We start from the raw sequence: 18522 nt of genomic DNA on the forward strand, positions 1-18522 counted from the left end.
ATGTGGAGCATGACTTTCACTGCTCTTCTCCCAGGACCGCTGGGGAGTCTGGGAGAAGAGTAGAGGAAGTCACGTCCCCTCCTCCTGACATCATCAGGAGAGGCCGACTTCACTGGCTGCTGTATGTTGTCTGCTGGCTCCTGCCCACCCCTCCCTGGCCGAAGGTAAGACCCTGGGAGGGAGGGAATACACTTTTTTATCCACCTCCTCAGCCCCGTCCCCCTTCTTCAGCCCCTGTCCCCCTTCCTCAGCCCCCCCAACCCATCGTGTCACCCAGTGGGTGCCAGCCTCATGTACATATAGACCCACATTGACTTCCTATCTACTAACCAAGAGGCAAAAGACCTATACCGCGTCAAACTGTCACTAACTGCACCTACCTACTCTTTCATAGGAGGCGATAGATCGAACAGGCAATATAACAGACTATGCAACTCCATTTCCCTATCTCCCGCATCTGAGCGACATACTAGCCTGCATTTTTTCTATTTCCCACTATAAAAGAATGTGCTGTTTGTTAAAGGACCACTATAGGGCCAGAAAAACACTCTTGTTTTCCTGGCACTATAGTGCCCTGAGGGCGCCGGGCTCTAGGGGGTGGAAGGGGTTAAATTTACCTCTTTTTCCAGCGCCGGGCGGGGGACTCTCCTGCTCCTCGTCATCGGCTGAATGGGCATGCGCGGCACGAGGCGCGCGCGCATTCAGCCAGTCCATAGGAAAGCATTCACAATGCTTTCCTATGGACGCTGGCGTCTTCTCACTGTGAAAATCACAGTGAGAAGCGCGGAAGCACCTCTTGCGGCTGTCAATGAGACAGCCATTAGAGGCTGGATTAACCCTAAAGTAAACATAGCAGTTTCTCTGAAACTGCTATGTTTATAGAAGAAAGGGTTAATCCTAGATGGACCTGGCACCCAGACCACTTCATTAAGCTGAAGTGGTCTGGGTGCCTATAGTGGTCCTTTAATTCCATGCCTTTGTTTGTGCTATGTTAAATCCAATGTACTTGCATCTGCTGTTGTGGCAGTGCAAGAGCTGTTGTTATACCTTGCACGATATTCTGCACAATAAAGAATTAAAAAAAATAAAAATAAAAAATCACAGGGGGCTAATTGAGTATGGGTCAGCATACCCCATAGAACATGTGTCAAGAAAAAAAATCTCAGGCACTCACTGTGATACGTTAAGCAACTTTAATGGATACCACAACTTCAAAGACCCGGGTACATGTCGAAACATTGCAGTTAAATTGTGGTTAAATTACAGAGAGCAAGACACCACTGCCGACTTTCCAATAAGGACTCAAAACATTTTTCCTTTTTGCATTTTAAAGTCCTTAAAACTACAAATAACATAAAAGGAAAACGTGAATTAAGGGAAGAAAAACTCGTACAGGGTGAACATAGAAAAATAAATACAAATGTAACTCCTTCACGATAGATGACATGCTAGGGCTGTCATGATCTAAAGGAATTTGCCTAACCCTTGTCAAGAAGGGGTCAATACATGCAACAAAGCATGTTTTTGTTTCAGATACTCCAATTGTGTTGGGTGAATGGTGAACAAGGAATGCAGGTAGGCTAATGGAAAAAAAATATTTTGAACAAGTTTTTTTTTTAATCGGTTTAAAAAAAAAAAAGGTGCCAGCCTGGCTGAAATAGGGATTTTTTTTCATAAACAGTAAAACATAGCATAGAAAAATGTGATAACCAAGATGGTTGGCTATGTCCACAGCTTCATCTGTTATACACTAACTGCAAAGAATAAAGTGAATTATTTACATCAATAAGAGAACACACTCACTTTTAGTCTGTCTCCTTAGGAGAAAAAAAATATTTGGACAGTAATTTGTATTTCTGTGATTAAATTTGACAGTATTGCTTTTGAAACTATTATTACTATATAATAATGTAACATCAGTCGTGGATTTTGTTATGTGGTGATAGCGGTTCAAATGATGTAATCTCATTGCACAAGCATGATGCATCATGCCACTACATAATAACTCACCATCTCCACAGGGATTTGTGTTTTGCGGATAAAATATTATCCTGTGTCTAACGCGTTCTCCTCAAATTGACATGTTTTTAGATGCAGTCCCACTGTTGCTGTGATGTGCAATATTTTGGCAGTTTATCTTTAGGCATGTTTTTTTTTGTTTTTTTTGCGGGTAATCAAGATCAACAGGTCACATTGTGTGCAGTAAAGGTATTCATCAGAGATCACATTGTTCAACAACAACAGCATCACATGCTTACTATAAACCCAGTTTTGTAATTTTCTAGCTTAAATTCCTCATGACTGCACGAGCTGTTAGACTAACTAGTAATGGGAGGTTGCTGATTAGTTGCATATGCACCCTCAAGGGTTTCAGGTTATAAGGCTATGTCTTAGAGTAATACCGCTTAGGGCGCGTGTTAATTAATACAAGTTATCATAGGGTATGTAAGAACCTAATTCTGACTTGGCGGTTAGCCAGTAGGTAGTTGTGCCAGCTAGGTCGGCTGATTAACGTGCCTTAGAGCGCTAGCTCGCTTATTAGGGGAAGGAGCACGTTAAAATAGAGGGGAAGGGGGTGGGGGTAAATAACAGGGCATGGTGACTGGCTGTCAGCTTGCGGAGCCAGATAGAGGTAGCGGTCATATGTTTATACAAACTAAAAGTACATAAAATATTAGTGAACTTATATAAAAATAATACGGTATCAAACATTGTTAGGCAAAACTATGAGCGGCAGCACGGGCTGCAGTCCATGCTGGTTTGGCATGCTTGTTTTAAATTGGTGTAGACAAAGTTCTTTGTCAAAGGCATTCCAAGTAACCAAAAGAGTTCTTTTGTACGTTTTACATACATATATGTACAGTCTGTAAAATCTAAACTCTAAAAATAAAATGCACAAAGAATAAAATAAAATAATACTTACACATTACTCAGCAGAACTGGCGGGACTTCCATCCCTGAGAAGTAGCATCTGAGGGTGGGATCCAGCGAACCTTTAAAAATACAACACATGTTGATATTATTTACACACTTGTATAAACATTAACTGGTAGAAACATATAAAATTCATATTATTCTACATATATCCATGCGTTGAGTTAGCCAAGTTGGTGAGTTTCAGGGACCATGGTGAGATACTGTGCCATTAGTGAGAAAATTTAAAGGGGTACTATAACTTCCCTTGAATTTACACTATTGAATAAAAAATTGAGAATCGTCTATAATTCGTGTAAACCTTCTTTTTAACATAGTTCTCCACTTTCTTTTAAGTTTATATTAAAGATTTAGCAAATTCCATAATATTACAGTTCAATCAACGGCCAGCCAGCGCACGTATCACAAATGAGGAAGAGCAATCGAACAATCGTTTAATGTCTTCTCTTCTCTAAATGTTTTCTCTTTGCTGATTGTCAGCTGCAAAGTACATTGCCTATAACAATGATTGACAGGGAGTTAAGATGGAAGTGCCCAGTTGCAGGATACGGAGATATTGATTTAATAACATTAGTAAGTGACTGTACCCCTTTAAGGACTGCATGACCTATTAAAAGCTAATTTTATAATTGAGTAGGTCTAGGGATGCCACATCCACCATGCTTTCTGGGACACATGTCATTTATACAAATTGATGGGCAACATGCAGAAAATGCTGTCCTGCAGTATGTAGAAGTCAAATGCTGCAGGTAGTAAATCAGATGATAAATCAATCGGGAATACTGCAGCATATACATTAATCACAATACAGGGCAGCATTTTCATGTGCTGCCAATCAACATGATGAAATTATGTGTGTCCAGAAAAACATGGTGAATATGGCAATCCTAAGTAAATCAAGAATAGGAACGTAATGCACATGATCAAATTTATAAACACAATTACAAAAGTCTGAAACGAGTGGAACCGTCTCCCCAAAGCTGGGACACATGCAAGGTAATCATCTGCAAAACATGTTAGAATCTCCTGTAAATAAACATTTGTTCTCTACTTGTATACAATTGCAGTTACGGTTAGAGCCAATTAACAGCAATCTGTGCACCTGAAATGTCAACGTATGCTAAACAATAGTCTAAGATATATCCAAGATTGAAAACAACCACCTGTTAATAATGTATAGGAAACACCGCGAGCTGCAACTGAACTTTTTTTTTTTGACAATCTGAGTGTTTATTTAGATTTTATCAAGACATTATAACATAACAAACATATAAGCAGTTATAAGGGAAAATGAGTAAACATACATAGTGGGAGTAGTATATCGACATAGGTGAACAAAGCGGGTTGGGTGTTCTCCTCAACATTGAGGGAACAGGAGTCTCAACCAGGGATTTTCAGCCCCGTCTTGTAAAGGGGAGGCTCAGCTTAGTCACCCAGAGTCAGGTGGGATACATAGGACCTTTTTCAGCTTAGGGGGTCGTGCTTATAACACAGAGATTGCCTGATAGGTCTCATATGCCACCCAACTCAGCTTTATTACATAATTTCAAACTTAAGCCCAGGTGTATGTTAGCTTGGTTGACTAATCGCTTAGGTCAATGTTGGAACTGTCACCCTGCTGAAACCCTAATTGGAGATGCCCTGAACAGGCGCAACTGCGCAACTATATTGTCCCTAGTCGGTCTCTGTCTGTCCCCCTATGGGGGGGGGAGGGGGGGGGGGAGGGAGAGAGAAACAGGTCGGGGGTAAGTCTGAGTGGTCAAGGGTCCCTTGTCAGGACTTGTCAGCGTCAATTAGGTGCCCGGTGGTGTGGGTAGGCACCTTGATCCATACAACTCAAGTGAAGGCGGGTAGATTCGTCGTCTATATACAGTATGTTACATCCGTAACCATAGCTAGGTCAGAGGGCCATACAGTGGGGGGACTGTTGCATGGGCAAGGTAGTATAGGTCAGATGGGGAGGGATTACAAGGGGGGGGAGAGAGGGTCGGCAGCAGCAGGGAGGAAACCAGGGGGAGGGTCCGCCAGCGACACCCCGGCCCATAGCCCAACAACCCGAGTCCACCCACACTCCCGTCTATTCGGCCCCACGTCTCCGGGAACCCGCCGGTACACGAGCCATGTATTCGATCCAGGGGGCCCAAAGCCGGGCGCACTTTTCCGCCGTCCCCTGTAGGTCAGCTGTGAGGCTCTCCATACTGTATATCTCTTCTACTGCTTCCATCCAGTTAGCTATGGTGGGGGTTGTTGTGGATTTCCAGCGGGTGGGAATTAGGCTCTTGGCTGCGTTTAGGAAGTGTCGCGTAAGAGATCTCTTGTAGGCTCCAAGGGGCATCGTGGAGTGGTGGAGTAGCATCGGTAGGGGTTGCAGTGGTATGTCGGAGTCAAGGATCTCGCGTAGTTTCTCGTGTACTTGTCGCCAGAATGCCTCGATGGGGGGGCAAGACCACCAGATGTGTAGGTCCGTGCCATCGTCCGCTCCACATCTCCAGCACCTAGCCGATGGCAGCAACCCCATCTGGAAAAGCCTATGAGGGGTCCGATACCAGTTCGTCATGAGCTTGTAATTGGTTTCTTGAAGTTTCGCACTGGTCGTACCCTGATGGGCGAGGACGTGTATTTTCTCCCATTCCATTTCAGAGAGGGTAGTCCCCGTGACTTGTTCCCATTTAGATTGGTATCTCGCAGGGGGGAGCCTGGTAGCCTGCAATATCATGGAGTACAGCGTGGAGATACCCCGTGGAAGATGTCGTCCCTCCGTACAGAGGGTCTCAAAGCCCGTCTTTTTCCTGAATAGTAGTTGCTTTCCCTGGAGGGAGCTGTGGTAGTGTCGGATCTGTTGGTATCGGAAACGGGTTAGCCCCGTTGGAGGTGTTGAGGAGGTTAGTGTCTCGAAAGATTTCAGACGTGTGTCTGCACACCAGTCGCCAAGACATGGGGCGTTCGGGTTACCCAAGCCGATGATGTCCCCGGGGGCCAAACCGCCTGCAATCGCTGGATTATAGATCACTGGGGTCAGCGGATTAGGGTTGGTGGTGAGGTCGAGCTTGTACCGTAGAGTCGCCCAGATCTGTAGGGTAGCTCCAATGAGTGGGTGAGACCGGATTTCTTTAGTCTGTGCGGGTTTTGGTAACCAGGTAATCCAGGGCAAGCGCTCCTTGGAAGCAGCTCGCTCTAGACTAACCCATTGTTTATCAGTGTCCGGCACGTGCCATTCTATCACCCTGAGGAGGTGAGCTGCCTGGTAGTATATTTGAATCGAGGGAAGTGCCACCCCACCCTGGCGTTTTGGTCTAATCAGGTGCGTGTATCGGAGTCTGGCTACTCCCGAAGCCCAGACGAAGCGGTTGATGGCCGTGGACATCTCGTTGAAGAAGGTTTTGGGGATTTTGATGGGGATCGTCTGAAATAAGTATAGGAGGCGCGGTAGGAGGTTCATCTTCACCGCGTTTATCCTCCCGAACCATGATATACAGGATCCCCCCCATCTTTTCATGTCCGCGGCCAGTGTCCGTAGGAGGGGAAGGAAGTTTTCTGTGTACATCTTTGCTAGATCACTCATCAGCCAGATGCCGAGGTATTTAATGCGTTGCGTGCACCAACGAAATGGGAAGTTAGCTCTCAGATGGGTTGTTAGGCCGGGGGGGAGCTCCAAGGGCAGAGCCTCGGATTTCTCTGTATTCAGGCGCAGGTTGGAGAGTGCTCCATACGTTTGAAAGGACCGTAGCAGGTTGGGAAGCGTGACTATCGGATTGCCGATAAAGAAGAGCAAGTCATCCGCATAAGCGGCCACTTTGTGTTCCGATTTGGCTACTTTTATTCCCGTAATAACCCCATCCTGTCTGACCGCCGCCAGAAAGGGCTCTAGCGTGAGGGCAAACAGGAGGGGGGACAGGGGGCACCCCTGCCGCGTGCCATTGCTGATGGGGAAAGCAGGGGATAGTGCTCCGTTAATCCTCAGGCGGGCCTTCGGGGACGTATATAGGGCTGCTATCCATGATCAGATGTTGGGGCCGAAACCCATAGCCTGGAGGGTTTCTTCCATGAATTGCCAGTCGACTCTGTCAAAAGCCTTCTCGGCGTCGGTGGAGAGCAGGAGGCCCCCTCGGGAGGTGGTTTTAGCGGAATGGATGATATTGAGGGCTCTGGTCGTATTATCTTTCGCCTCGCGTCCTGGGATGAAACCTGTTTGGTCCGGGTGCACCAGATCTGGTGCAACCTCCCCCACACGGCGGGCCAGGATCTTCGTGAAAAGCTTAAGGTCCGCATTAAGGAGGGAGATAGGTCGATAGCTGGCGCAGGACGTGGGGTCCTTACCCTCTTTGGGGACCACCGCTACTGTGGCCATCAAAGTGTCCTCCGGGAACCTCCCACCATCCAGCAACGAATTAAGGCTTGTCAGTAGTTCGGGCATGAGCAGCTCCTCAAATGTCCGCAGATATCCCACCGGGAAGCCTTTGAGCTCCTCTAGGGTGATGGGGGCGTCCAGGTCCTCGGCTTGGGTCTGCGTGAGTTTCTGGGTGAGATGTTGTTCCAGGTATTCTTGAATGTCGGCACGTCTCCGTAGTTTTGCCTCCGCTCCTACCTCCTTCGGTAGGTTGTACAGTTTCGCATAGAACTCTCCAAATTCTTTCATAATGGCTTGTGGCCTCCGCTCGGGGGGCGAATTAGCCTTTTGCAGGAGAGTAATGCGGGACTCCCTCCGTTTCTTGCGGAGCATGCGGGCCAACAGGCGACCGCATTTGTTTGAGTTCTCATAGAAGAATCTCCGGGATTTGCGGAGTGTGTGCGTCAGGTTCCGGGACAAGAGGGAACGTAGGTTCCTCCTCGCCTCTAGCAGGGGGCAGAGATTGTCTTCAGTCGGTTCGGCTCTGTGTACTATTTCCAGCTGCGCTGTATGTTTGTGTAGGTCCTTCAGTGCGTGATTTTGTTCCCGTTTGCGTCTTGTGCAGGTCTTAATAAAGTGGCCGCGGAGGACACATTTGTGAGCTTCCCATCGAACTTGTGGAGAGGTGTCCGTAGCCGGGTTTTCTAGGAAGTAGCGCCGAATGACCTCTCTCGTGTCTGTGCACACAACTGGATCCCCAAGCACCTGTTCATTCAGTCTCCATTGTCTGTCACTTGGTTTAAACAAGGGTGAGCGCAGCGTGGCTAGAACCGGGGCATGGTCTGACCAAATTGTTGTCTGGATGTCGCAGGTCAGAAGGAGGTGCAGGTATTCCTGAGCAATCAGGATATAGTCCAGGCGGCTGTGACCGTGGTGGACCTGTGAGTAAAACGAGTAGTCTTTGTCTTCAGGATGGAGCACTCTCCAGGCGTCAGCCAAGCCCGAATCTCGCAGGGCCTTCCCGACCGTCCGGATACAAAGACCGGAGTGCGAGCTGCAACCTCTAGAGGTGTCGAGACGTGGGTCTAATGGGACATTGGTGTCCCCAGCTACAATGAGTAGTCCATCTCGGAACTGGTCTAGGAGTTGGAGGGTCTTTGAGAGAAATCGGTGTTGTCTCGAGTTCGGGGCGTAAATCGTAGCCAGCGTATATTTCTTATCGGCAATTGTACCCTTTAGAAATAAGTAGCGCCCGTTCTGATCTATTTTCGTATCCAGGCAGCAGAACGGGATGTGTTGGGCGAAAAGAATTGCCACACCTGCTCTCTTCGCTGACTGGTGGTTTGCGAAATACCCAGTTGGGAACCTCGAGTCCCCCAGGGGGGGGGGGGAGCAGCACCCTTAAAGTGGGTCTCCTGGAGGAACGCTATAGAGGCCCGAGCTGTCCACAGGGACCGGAGCAAATGAGACCTCCTTTCCGGGGTGTTCAGGCCCCTCACATTGCTGGTCCAGAGGCGCAGGGGGGCCGGGCCGAAACCCCCACCCGGGCTCCCCGCCATAGCCGACAAGGGGGGGGGGTAGGTTCAGAGAGTGGGGAGGGAGGGAGGAATGCAGTCAGGGGAGGGGGGGGGGAAGGGTAGGAAGACTGTCTGGGGGGGGGGGGGAAGAAGGGGGGGGGTCCGTGAGGTAGGAAGGGAGGTCAGGAGATAGCGGATTAACCGCTATCAAAAGTGATTGGACTTGACTGTGTGGGAGGCGTCCGACAGGCCTGAGTCCCCAATCCCTTTAAGTAACTCAGTCGCCCGCGGTCCTCCCGTCTGTAACCCGCAGTCTGTCCTCGGGGTCGTACACAGAAACCGTACAGGTAAACTCAGTACATTCAGTGTAAATGTGGTACAGTGTGAAGAAAAAGTTGTCGTAAACTACAACGTCCGGCCCTCGGCCGTTCTGATTTGAGCAAAACTAGGACTAAGGTCTAGGTACTAATCTGGGTTCGGTTGACACTTTACAGGGCAGGGGGCCTAACTCACGGCTAACTGACCAATCCTCAAACCCCAACCCCCCGGGCTTCAAAGCACACCTTATGTTACTGATCCCATTGCTACCTCTTACTCTCATTCACTTCCCCTGCCCAAGCCACCCCAAAAGCAACATCCAAGTTAGGTCGTTTAGCCAGTTCACCCGAGTCCCATCCGGGTGGTGGTGTCTGGAAACCAGTCCCCCACCCAAATCCCAGGGAGGGGCTAACGCTTGATAAATACGCTAACCCAAAGGTATCAATGGGGGGGGGGGGGGGTGAGCGTAGTTACTGGATAGCGTCCCAAGTTCATGGTGATGCAGATCAGCACGGGGGGGGGGGGCAGCAGCAGAGTCACCTTAGGCCAGTGTCCGAGGTTCAGTCCCACCTCCCAACCTACTGACTATTGCCCACTATGGTCAACCGCGATGCCCACCCCAGGTACCTCAGTAGTAGTCCTCTTCTGGGCTCTAGTAGGAGGTCACTCCTCAGATCCCGCCGGGCCTCCAAGCATCCGAGCAGGGGAGTCTCTCACTCTCCGCGTGTCCGGCGGTGGGCTGCCCGTATCTCGCCTTCGGTTGGGTGCCAGTGGTGTCTCCAGAAGCCAGTTACGGGTGCGTACGAAGGGGATGTGTAGCGCACGCAGTGTGGGGGCCACATCGTCCGGCCATCGGATGTGCAGCCAGGTATTGCCCTGTCGAATCTGCAGGCTGAACGGGAAGCCCCAGCGGTAGGGCACATTTTTCTCCCGTAGTATAGCCGTTATGGGCCGAAGTGCTCTCCTAGCGTCTAAGGTCAGGCCGGAGAGGTCCTGGAACAGCGCCACGTTTGCGCCCTGGAACAATATGGTGTCTGAGCCCCTGGTGGCCGCCATTAGTGCGTCCTTCAGGCTATAGGCGTGTAGGCAGCATAGCACATCCCTGGGTTTCCCATCTTGCCTCGGGGGGCCCAGGGCTCTGTGGATCCGGTCGAATTGGATAGTCTCTGGGCAGTTGCGGCCTAGGATCTGCCTGAACAGGGCCTGTACCTTCTCAGACAGCGGGGTTGAGTCCGGTTCAGGTAGGCCGCGGATGCGGATGTTCTGGCGGCGGCTCCGGTTCTCTAAGTCCTCAACCTGCCGTCTCAGTGTAAGTAAGAGGTTCCCCTGTCTTGTGGTGGCAACCTCAGCAGACCTGTGTTGGGACCGGCTCGCCTCCGCTTCTGTCTCAAGGGCCTCCACCCTCACCTCCACTGCCGTCAGCTCGGTGCGCATGGAGGCGATCTCTTCTCGCATAGCTGCGCGGAACTCTTTCAGCATCCCGGTAGAGTCTGCTTTAGTGAGCATGCTGGACGAGATCCGGGAGAGTTCTTGCCGGATCAGTGTCAGCGCATCTGTCTGGTCTCCGTCTTCGGAGGGGGCTCCCGCGCTTTCTGCATCAGGGGAAGCCGACGCCATCTTTGCAGTAGGCCCGGCGGAGCGAGAGTCCGACGGGGTGGACACGAAATCGTCTAAGGTACCTCTACTGTTCCTCGGGGAACCGGTGTGAGGGGTACCCAGGAGCAGGTGCCTCTTTGTTCGGACCATTGAGGGCTCTTTTGCAGGCTTTGTTAGCTGTTAGTATAGGCCGAGGGCACGGAGCTCTGAGACTACACGTCTGCTCTCATGCACGGTCCGGCCACGCCCCCGCTGCAACTGAACTTACTAAACTATTTAGATTTGCCTTTAAAGTAATATCTGGCAATTACCTTGTTCACAAATAACAGGAAAATCTACCAATAAAACTGTCACCTTGTCGATCTGTTTCTGATTAAATAATGGTCATGTGGAACAGCTGAATTTCATAAACAGCCACTTTATAACCCTGAATTTAGTGGTAGTTATTTAGTATAATTAATTGTACTTGACAGGCCTGTATAAAGTACAAAATTACATCCGTTTAACTATAGATTTGGGACATTTATAACACATATATCGACTTCAGCTGATGTAATAAATATGTATTTCAAACGAGGATTTTAGAGCGTGACTGATTTTTCCCAACTTTAACGTATTAAATCTACAACATAGGCTTGGTAGGCATATAGACTTATTCAATAAACATGTTGGTCTGAGCGATTTCATCATTGAGCTTTTGTTGAAAGACTGATAATTATCACCGTTGTAATCACTATAACTACTGCATGCCTAATACATGCCCCACAGGATTACTCAGCAGTGTGATTTTTTTACTAGTAATAGTTTCTTGGCTAAGAGTGTATTTTAACTTTAGCGATCATTATATGAGAACTCCGTAATAGTTAAGTGAAATCAGTTATGCGGTTTGAGAATGTGCTTCCCTTGTGCAGGATGTCCCGCATTTATAGAAAGGCTGCGTGTGGTAAGAGAGAAAAAAAGCCTCATTTGAAATCAAAGTTGTAGTCACATTGGTTTCTTTGCATTTTCAGAACATTCCAAGAAGTAAAGGAGACCTGGAAATTCAAAGATTAGAATACAGTAATAGCCACACTGTCATCCAATTATAATGAATCCATACTGTTGCCAAGGAGTGAAGATAGTTCTGGGAAGTACGTAATATGTTTATGCTATGTAATATGCATTCATATAGAACATACTCCTCATATAGCCCTAATCATGCAACATTTGTTTTCTCTAGGTGCTCAGTAAATAACAAGTGACTTCACATATATCCTTTAACCCCTTAAAGACCAAACTTCTGGAATAAAAGGGAATCATGACATGTCACACATGTCATGTGTCCTTAAGGGGTTAATGAAAGAGCTAAACAATGGCCTCTTTGAATTTCTCTGCCATTCTGTCCTTTTCAGAGGGACATAAAATAGTGTCTCCTCCTACTCCTACATAACTTGATGGCTAAGGAGGGCCCTGATCACACTACAGATGTTCTCAGCAGGCTGCAACAGCAGCCTGCAATGTCCTGTATATCACATATACTGTGGACTTATATTTACTGTATGTTGGCAATAAGCTCCAACACGCACAATATTTTTAATTCTTTATTTATTTTTTTTCTTGTGCATTAAAATACAAAACAGAGTGGTCTGTAGCGCCACAACAGCGGATACAGGTCCGTCAGCGGCCTACATGGTCATGGCATATATAAACTGCACATTTTATTTTTTATATGTGAATATGTCACGATAGGAACAAAGTTAAACTAAAAAAAACAAAAACATGGTAAATGCTCGTTTATGTCATACTTCTATTTTGTTGGGTCACGAGTGGGTCGACCGCTTAAATTATGAGATCTAAGATATTGGCGCCTCGTTCAAAAAATAAGTAAACACAGGTAAGCAATGCCTGAATATTTCAGACGTATAGATAGGGCATCTTAGCTTGATTTCACACATTCTGCTGTGTTATCCTGCGTGGCATTTGTATGTTGCGAAGCTGGCTAAATTAGCTATATCAGTGCATTTTTACTCCTGTCTTATGGAAGTGCCCTTTGTTGTGTAATCTTTTGCTGGGTAGTATAATAAATAGCGGAGTGACCCAAGTTTGGGGCTTCGCGTCAGGGTTATGTATTCCGCTCTAGGGGGTAGTCTTCCTACCAGTAGGCGATGTTAGGTGTTGTCATGGTGCAGACTAAGAGTAACAGCGTGCTGCACGTCCTGTGTCTTTGATTATAGTAGTATTTGCGTGCGACTGTGTCGTGCAACTAGTTATATTTAAGTCATGTCGTTTTTAGCTGCTGGGTTACGGAGGTGTTGGTGTGTCATTTCGCTATTCCCTCTTATGTCACCCCGTGGGTCCTCCGGACCGACAGGAGGGGGGGTCTGAGTGTTGCCTAACGTGGTAACAGAGAGTGATAGGAGCGGAGAGGAGGCCGCGTGTGCGGTCGCCCTGGCAAAATAATACGTGTTTCAATTGCTCATTAGAGATAGTAAAAAAGAATAATACTATAAAACAATAATAATAATATAAAACCCTAATAATAATATAACACAATAATATAAATGAGGCTGAGGAAGGGTTAAGTAAGTGGTAAGTCCAAGTGATGAGTCAAAATGTCAAATAGGTGCATTGTCCCAGTAGTGTCGGGGAAACAGTTCTTGGGTCTTTCTGGGTCTTTAGGTGCCGGTTCCTTCAGAAGGCTCCTGCCTGGGTCGCCGCGGCACAAATATTGTTGCCCGTTCAGGGTCCCAGCTGTGTGGAAGCCTCGTGGTAGTTTGGGATGTCGTGCGGTGCATAGAATCCTGTGGTAGGCCCAAAGCCTGAAGTAAGTCCCGTGCCCCGTGGAGGTCGTGGACCACATGTTTCTCTTCGCCCTTCTGGATTAGGAGGGAGCGGTCGGGGCGCCACCTGTATGGTATGTCCCTTTGTCTGAGTATCGTGGTGAAGGGTTTTAACGACCCCCTCCAGGCCAACGTGCCTCCTGTGAGATCTGCAAAGAAAGACAGGGCATGGCCCTCAAACGTGAGTTGTGCCCGGTTTCTGGTCGCTGCTAGGGTTGCGGCCCTGTCCTTCCTGTGTTGAAAACGAATTATCAGGTCTCGAGTGGCCGTCGCTGGGGCTCTAGCCGGTTTCGGGATCCTAAATGTGCCGTCAAGTTGGATGGCTTTGGCTGCTTTCGGTGAGAGAAGTTCAGCCAGTAGCCTGCGTGTGTAGTGCGGTATCTCCTCGGCAGGTATGTCATCGGGCAGTCCCCTTACTTTTATGTTAGTTGCTCGGCGTTCATCCTCTACAGCGGCGAACCGCCGTTCAAATTCTGCATTTTGTTTTTGCAGGTGCGTGATCTCCTTCTGCATGGCGGTGATACTTGTGCTGTGAGCTGCTGAGGAGACTTCCATGGCTCCCAGCCTCGAGTTTATGCCTTGCAGCTCCACCCGGAGGGTGGCTATGTCCCCTTGTAGCGTGGACTGTAGGTTAGCCAGCAGAGACTTTAATACCGAGGTTGTAATCGGCGCCCCGTCTGGGCTGTGGGGTGTGGTAGTAGCAGCCGGTGGTTTCGGCATAACGAGCTCGTCCTCCTCCAGGGAGATTTCATCGGAGAAGTCAGCGTATGTGTCGGCTAGGGCGGCCATCTTGGGCCCTGGTGCTCCGTTTGCTTTCCTCCACATTGCTCCGATATCGTGGTTGTGTCCTTGCTGATCCGGCTTCGGCTTTTTAGATTTCCGAACCATGACTGGTCAGCCACCACTTGCCGGTTTTTGTGCCGATTTTAAAGGTTGTTGCTGGTCTGATTGTGCTAATTCTGTAAGAATTTCTCTGGAGCTTCGGCGCCATGCGACCTCTCCGCTTCACAGCTTGGCTCCGCCCCCCATGCACAATATTTTAACCTGTTTGGTAGCATTCTTTTTCTTTATCATTCAGCTTTCATAGAAAAATAAAAATTTAGCACTTAATTACAAGCACAAGTACCGATACATGATGGACGCAGTGTTCAATAAGACAGGAACAGAAGCATGTATGATACATGTATTAGAGAGTCAGGAATGTTATACCCACAGTGGTAAAAGATACTGTATCCCTAACGGTTACCAAATATGCATAATGGTCGTCTACTGCCCCAAAACAAAATCAATCGCTTAAGCCCTTACGGGGGCTAATAAAACAGTTTAGAGAGCACCAGTGTATTATTTTGTCATTTATATAGCGCCAACAGATTCTGTAGCACCTTACAATATTATGAGAGGGGGGATTTAACTATAAATATGACAATTACAAGAAAACTTACAGGAACGATAGGCTGAAGAGGACCCTGCTCAAACGAGCTTACAGTCTATAGGAGGTGCGGTGTAAAACACAATAGGACAGGGGGCGGGGCTTAACCGCATAAGTGAGCAGACGCCATCTTCCTCAGCTCCGGAGATTTGCGGCTCAATCTACCTAAAATCCCGAGAACACTAGCTCATCCAGCACCATACCTATTAGCACTCACCTCCGGACAGCATACGGCACCAATACATACCGTTCTTTCAACGCCCTGGGCAGAAACGACAGACGAGGAGGGCTGCGGCCAACCAACCTCGCGCTCACCTGAGCCTGTGTGATCTCCTGATGCCGTTCTCGCCTCTGAGCGCACCGGACCAAGACCTAGCCACCGATCTGCACACAAACATGGGGAGGAGATCCCAGAAACCAGTGCCAGGCGCACCTCAAGATTCGAGGGATATTGGGACCATGCTTCAGCGTCAGACAGACCAAAATCCCCGTTTAATGCACCACAAACAACCGCAAACAGTCCATTTGCACAACCGCAAACTCCCCATTTGCACAAGGTTGGATACCAAGCTAGCCATGTCCCGTTCCTTGTCCTCACTGATGTCATTGAAGGTCTCTTCCTCCACCCAGCCACGTACAACACCAAGGGTCCCCGAAAGGTGACAACAAGCCCCCTGTATTTTTTTTTTTTAAATGTACACTACTGTTACACCCGATATGAGTTGCACTGGTGTGACACTGTGCCCTGGCAGGCCCTGAAACGCACACGTGTGAAGGAAACTGACTGCTATTATATTATAGTCAAAAAAGTTTTTGTTTTTTTTAAATGCAAGCTATTGTGACACCAGATATGAGTGGTGGCACTGGGAAAGTTGGCACAGTATACGCTGTGAGCCTGACACACACGCTGCCAGGCAGGCAACTGCAATTAGATTACACAGGAAAAAAAAAAAAGCAGACTGATGTTCTAGCCCTAAAAAGGGCTTTTTGGGGTGCTGTCCTTACAGCAGAGATCAGATGAGCCCTTCAGGACTCTAGTGGACACTGAATACACTAGCCTAGCTATCGATTTCCCTATTAAATCAGCAGCAGCTACACTGTCCCTCCTCTCACTAAGAATGCAGCTTCCGAATGAATCTAAAATGGATGCTGTCCAGGGGGAGGGAGGGTCTGCTGCTGATTGGCTGGAATGTGTCTGCTGACTGTGAGGTACAGGGTCAAAGTTTACTGAATGATGAAGTATAGGGGGCGGACCGAACATCGCATATGTTCGCCGTCCGTGGCGAACGCGAACAAGCTATGTTCGCCAGGAACTATTCTCTGGCGAACCGTTCGGGACATCTCTACTGGAGTGATATACAGGAGGACAACATCGAGAACCCTTCTAGTTTATCACAACCAGACTACACACAAAATCGCCACTGTAGAAGAAGCTTTCACCCTGCTCAACACTCTGGGTCTGGCAGTACCTGTAACGGCTCCTGGACGCCGACAAAGAACCCACACCTGGGACCCGACCACCGTGGTCCCTTTTACACCTCAGGGGCAACTGACTCCTCGACCAGAGACCGGACTATGACCATGGACACTGTGGCTGAAAGCCCCATGGGACTGCTTAATTATTGTTAGTGGTGAAAACGGTTTTATTTTTTTATTTTTTAGGTTAGGCGGTACAGATGGCAAAGTATACCAAGTTCATGTTTACCAAAGCAATCTTTTGGCGCTGTGGTTAGACCGGAGGGCTACACCCCCGGAGTCCAAGGCCCTGCTCACTTATAGAGGTGTGTCCCAGCATACCTCCCTCACTCCCTCCCCCCCCCCCCCCCCCCGAGACCCCTAGGTTAGGGTCTACGCAAGCAAGAGCCGGTTATTAGCATCTTAAACGCTGGCCTAACAGTTGGCCTTCTTTCAGATTCCACCCCCTACAGGCTCTACTCCTACACCCGATTGCCTATAGGAGAAATGTGTCAGTGATTATCTTTGGTTTATCATTGGGAATGTACAATCTGTACCTTATAATTTTAAACATGAACATAAGGCTTGTAACACAAGAGACACTAATCAGTTTAAAGGGTTAACTGGCAAAAGCGCTATACTCCCTTGACCTCGTCTCAGCCTCGCTGCAAAAACATATACTCCTTACTGTTATTTTACTTGATTTTATTGACAAAAAAGAAAAAATGTGCAGTTTCTATTAATGCCATGTTAATAATACTTTTACCTCTTTTCATGATGCTTGCCATAAATGTTGTGGCGTACCAAACTTCTCTGTTCACAAATGCACAACAAAAATAAAGAATTATATATATAAAAAAAACAAAAAAACACAATAAGACAGAAAATAGCAATCAAATAAGGTGGGAGTGAATCAGAGCTGGAGGAGAAAGAGTTGGGTGGGTGGAGATAAAGTGTGAAAATTATTCAAAGGGGTACCCAGACTAGGCAGAGCCCCACTACCAGCAGCTAATGGTTGTATACACAGGACTAGGAAGATAGTTTTCGCGTCCCAGTTCGTCTCACCCCTCAGAGGTCATTGACCGATCAGAGAGCCACAGAATCGAGTGAAAACCATGTGTGTGTGGCAGCATTGTTAACATGATGCATATACCCTAGAAGGTCACCGCGGCTGTGGCTTTGGGGAGGCAGGCACAGTCTATGTGGACGAGCCAATTCTCATGCCAGGAGACCCCGTCCCAAGCGAGAAGAGAATAAAGGCATGCTTGTTCTGCTTCTCAGCAGGTGCTGGCCTGCGACACAGTGGCAGAGCTTAAAGGGACACTATAGTCACCAGAACAACTACAGCTTACTGTAGGTGTTCTGGTGAGTATAAGCAGTCCCTGCAGGCATTTTCATGTAAACACTGTCTTTTCATAGAAAAGGCAGTGTTTACATTGCTCCCCAGGGACACCTGGAGTGGCAGTCAATCACTCAAATGGCCACTGGAGGTACTTCCTGGGGCAGTGCTGCACAGTGTGGGTGGAGCTATGTGAAATCACTGTCATAACCCCAGGCGACCGCCTCCATGCATGTAAGGGAGTCTGAGGGAAACAAGTGAGAGGACAACCTGCACAGAAGGGAGAAGGCAACCAGGACAGCAACGAGCAATTTCCCTGTCCTGCCCTTCTCTACCCTGCTTACATTAGCCTGCTTTTTTCATCCTAAAGTCCTTCTCAAGCAGGCACCAGTGCCAGCCTAGATCAGCCACCAGCATGCCCAGGCCAAGGATTTACCTAGTCAGCAATCAGCCTACCCTGCAATGGGTCTACCAAGCCAGCAGCTGCCTTTCCAGCCCAGGTGCCAGCCCCCCTGCCTGAACAATGACCAGCCAACGAGCTCCCAGCAAGACAACTGGATAGCTACTTAAATTTGCATGGGTCAGTGTATTTAGGTCTCTGCATGGGTCAGTGTATGTGTGTCTGCATCGGTCAGTGAGTGAGTATGGGTGCCTGCAAAGGTCAGTTTGTGTGCGCATGTGCATGCGTTAGTGTATCTGTGTCTCTGCATGTGTTAGTCAGTGTGTGTGCCTGCATGAGTCAGTGTGTGTGCCTGCATGAGTCAGTGTGTGTGCCTGCATGAGTCAGT

The 18522-nt window shown here is 48.2% G+C and overlaps 2 protein-coding genes across 5 annotated transcripts in view; both read right to left on the minus strand.

The window, feature by feature from the left end:
* The window catches only part of SMIM18 (small integral membrane protein 18), a 290872-nt gene that overhangs the window by 128436 nt on the left and 143914 nt on the right, over positions 1–18522 (minus strand). The gene's annotated exons all lie outside the window — the stretch shown is intronic.
* RBPMS (RNA binding protein, mRNA processing factor) overlaps positions 1–18522 on the minus strand; it is a 275699-nt gene that overhangs the window by 21833 nt on the left and 235344 nt on the right. For all 4 annotated transcript variants that reach the window (XR_010091264.1, XR_010091263.1, XM_063458731.1 and 1 more), the window contains one exon: positions 2924–2993. Coding sequence is in view for 2 of the 4 variants with exons in the window: in XM_063458731.1 (XP_063314801.1) it covers positions 2931–2993 (63 nt within the window). In the remaining 2 variants the exon portion in view is untranslated. The remainder of the gene's footprint in view (positions 1–2923; positions 2994–18522) is intronic.

The sequence above is a fragment of the Pelobates fuscus genome, chromosome 6 (genome assembly GCF_036172605.1).
Source record: "Pelobates fuscus isolate aPelFus1 chromosome 6, aPelFus1.pri, whole genome shotgun sequence".
In the NCBI taxonomy this organism is placed as follows: Eukaryota; Metazoa; Chordata; class Amphibia; order Anura; family Pelobatidae; genus Pelobates; species Pelobates fuscus.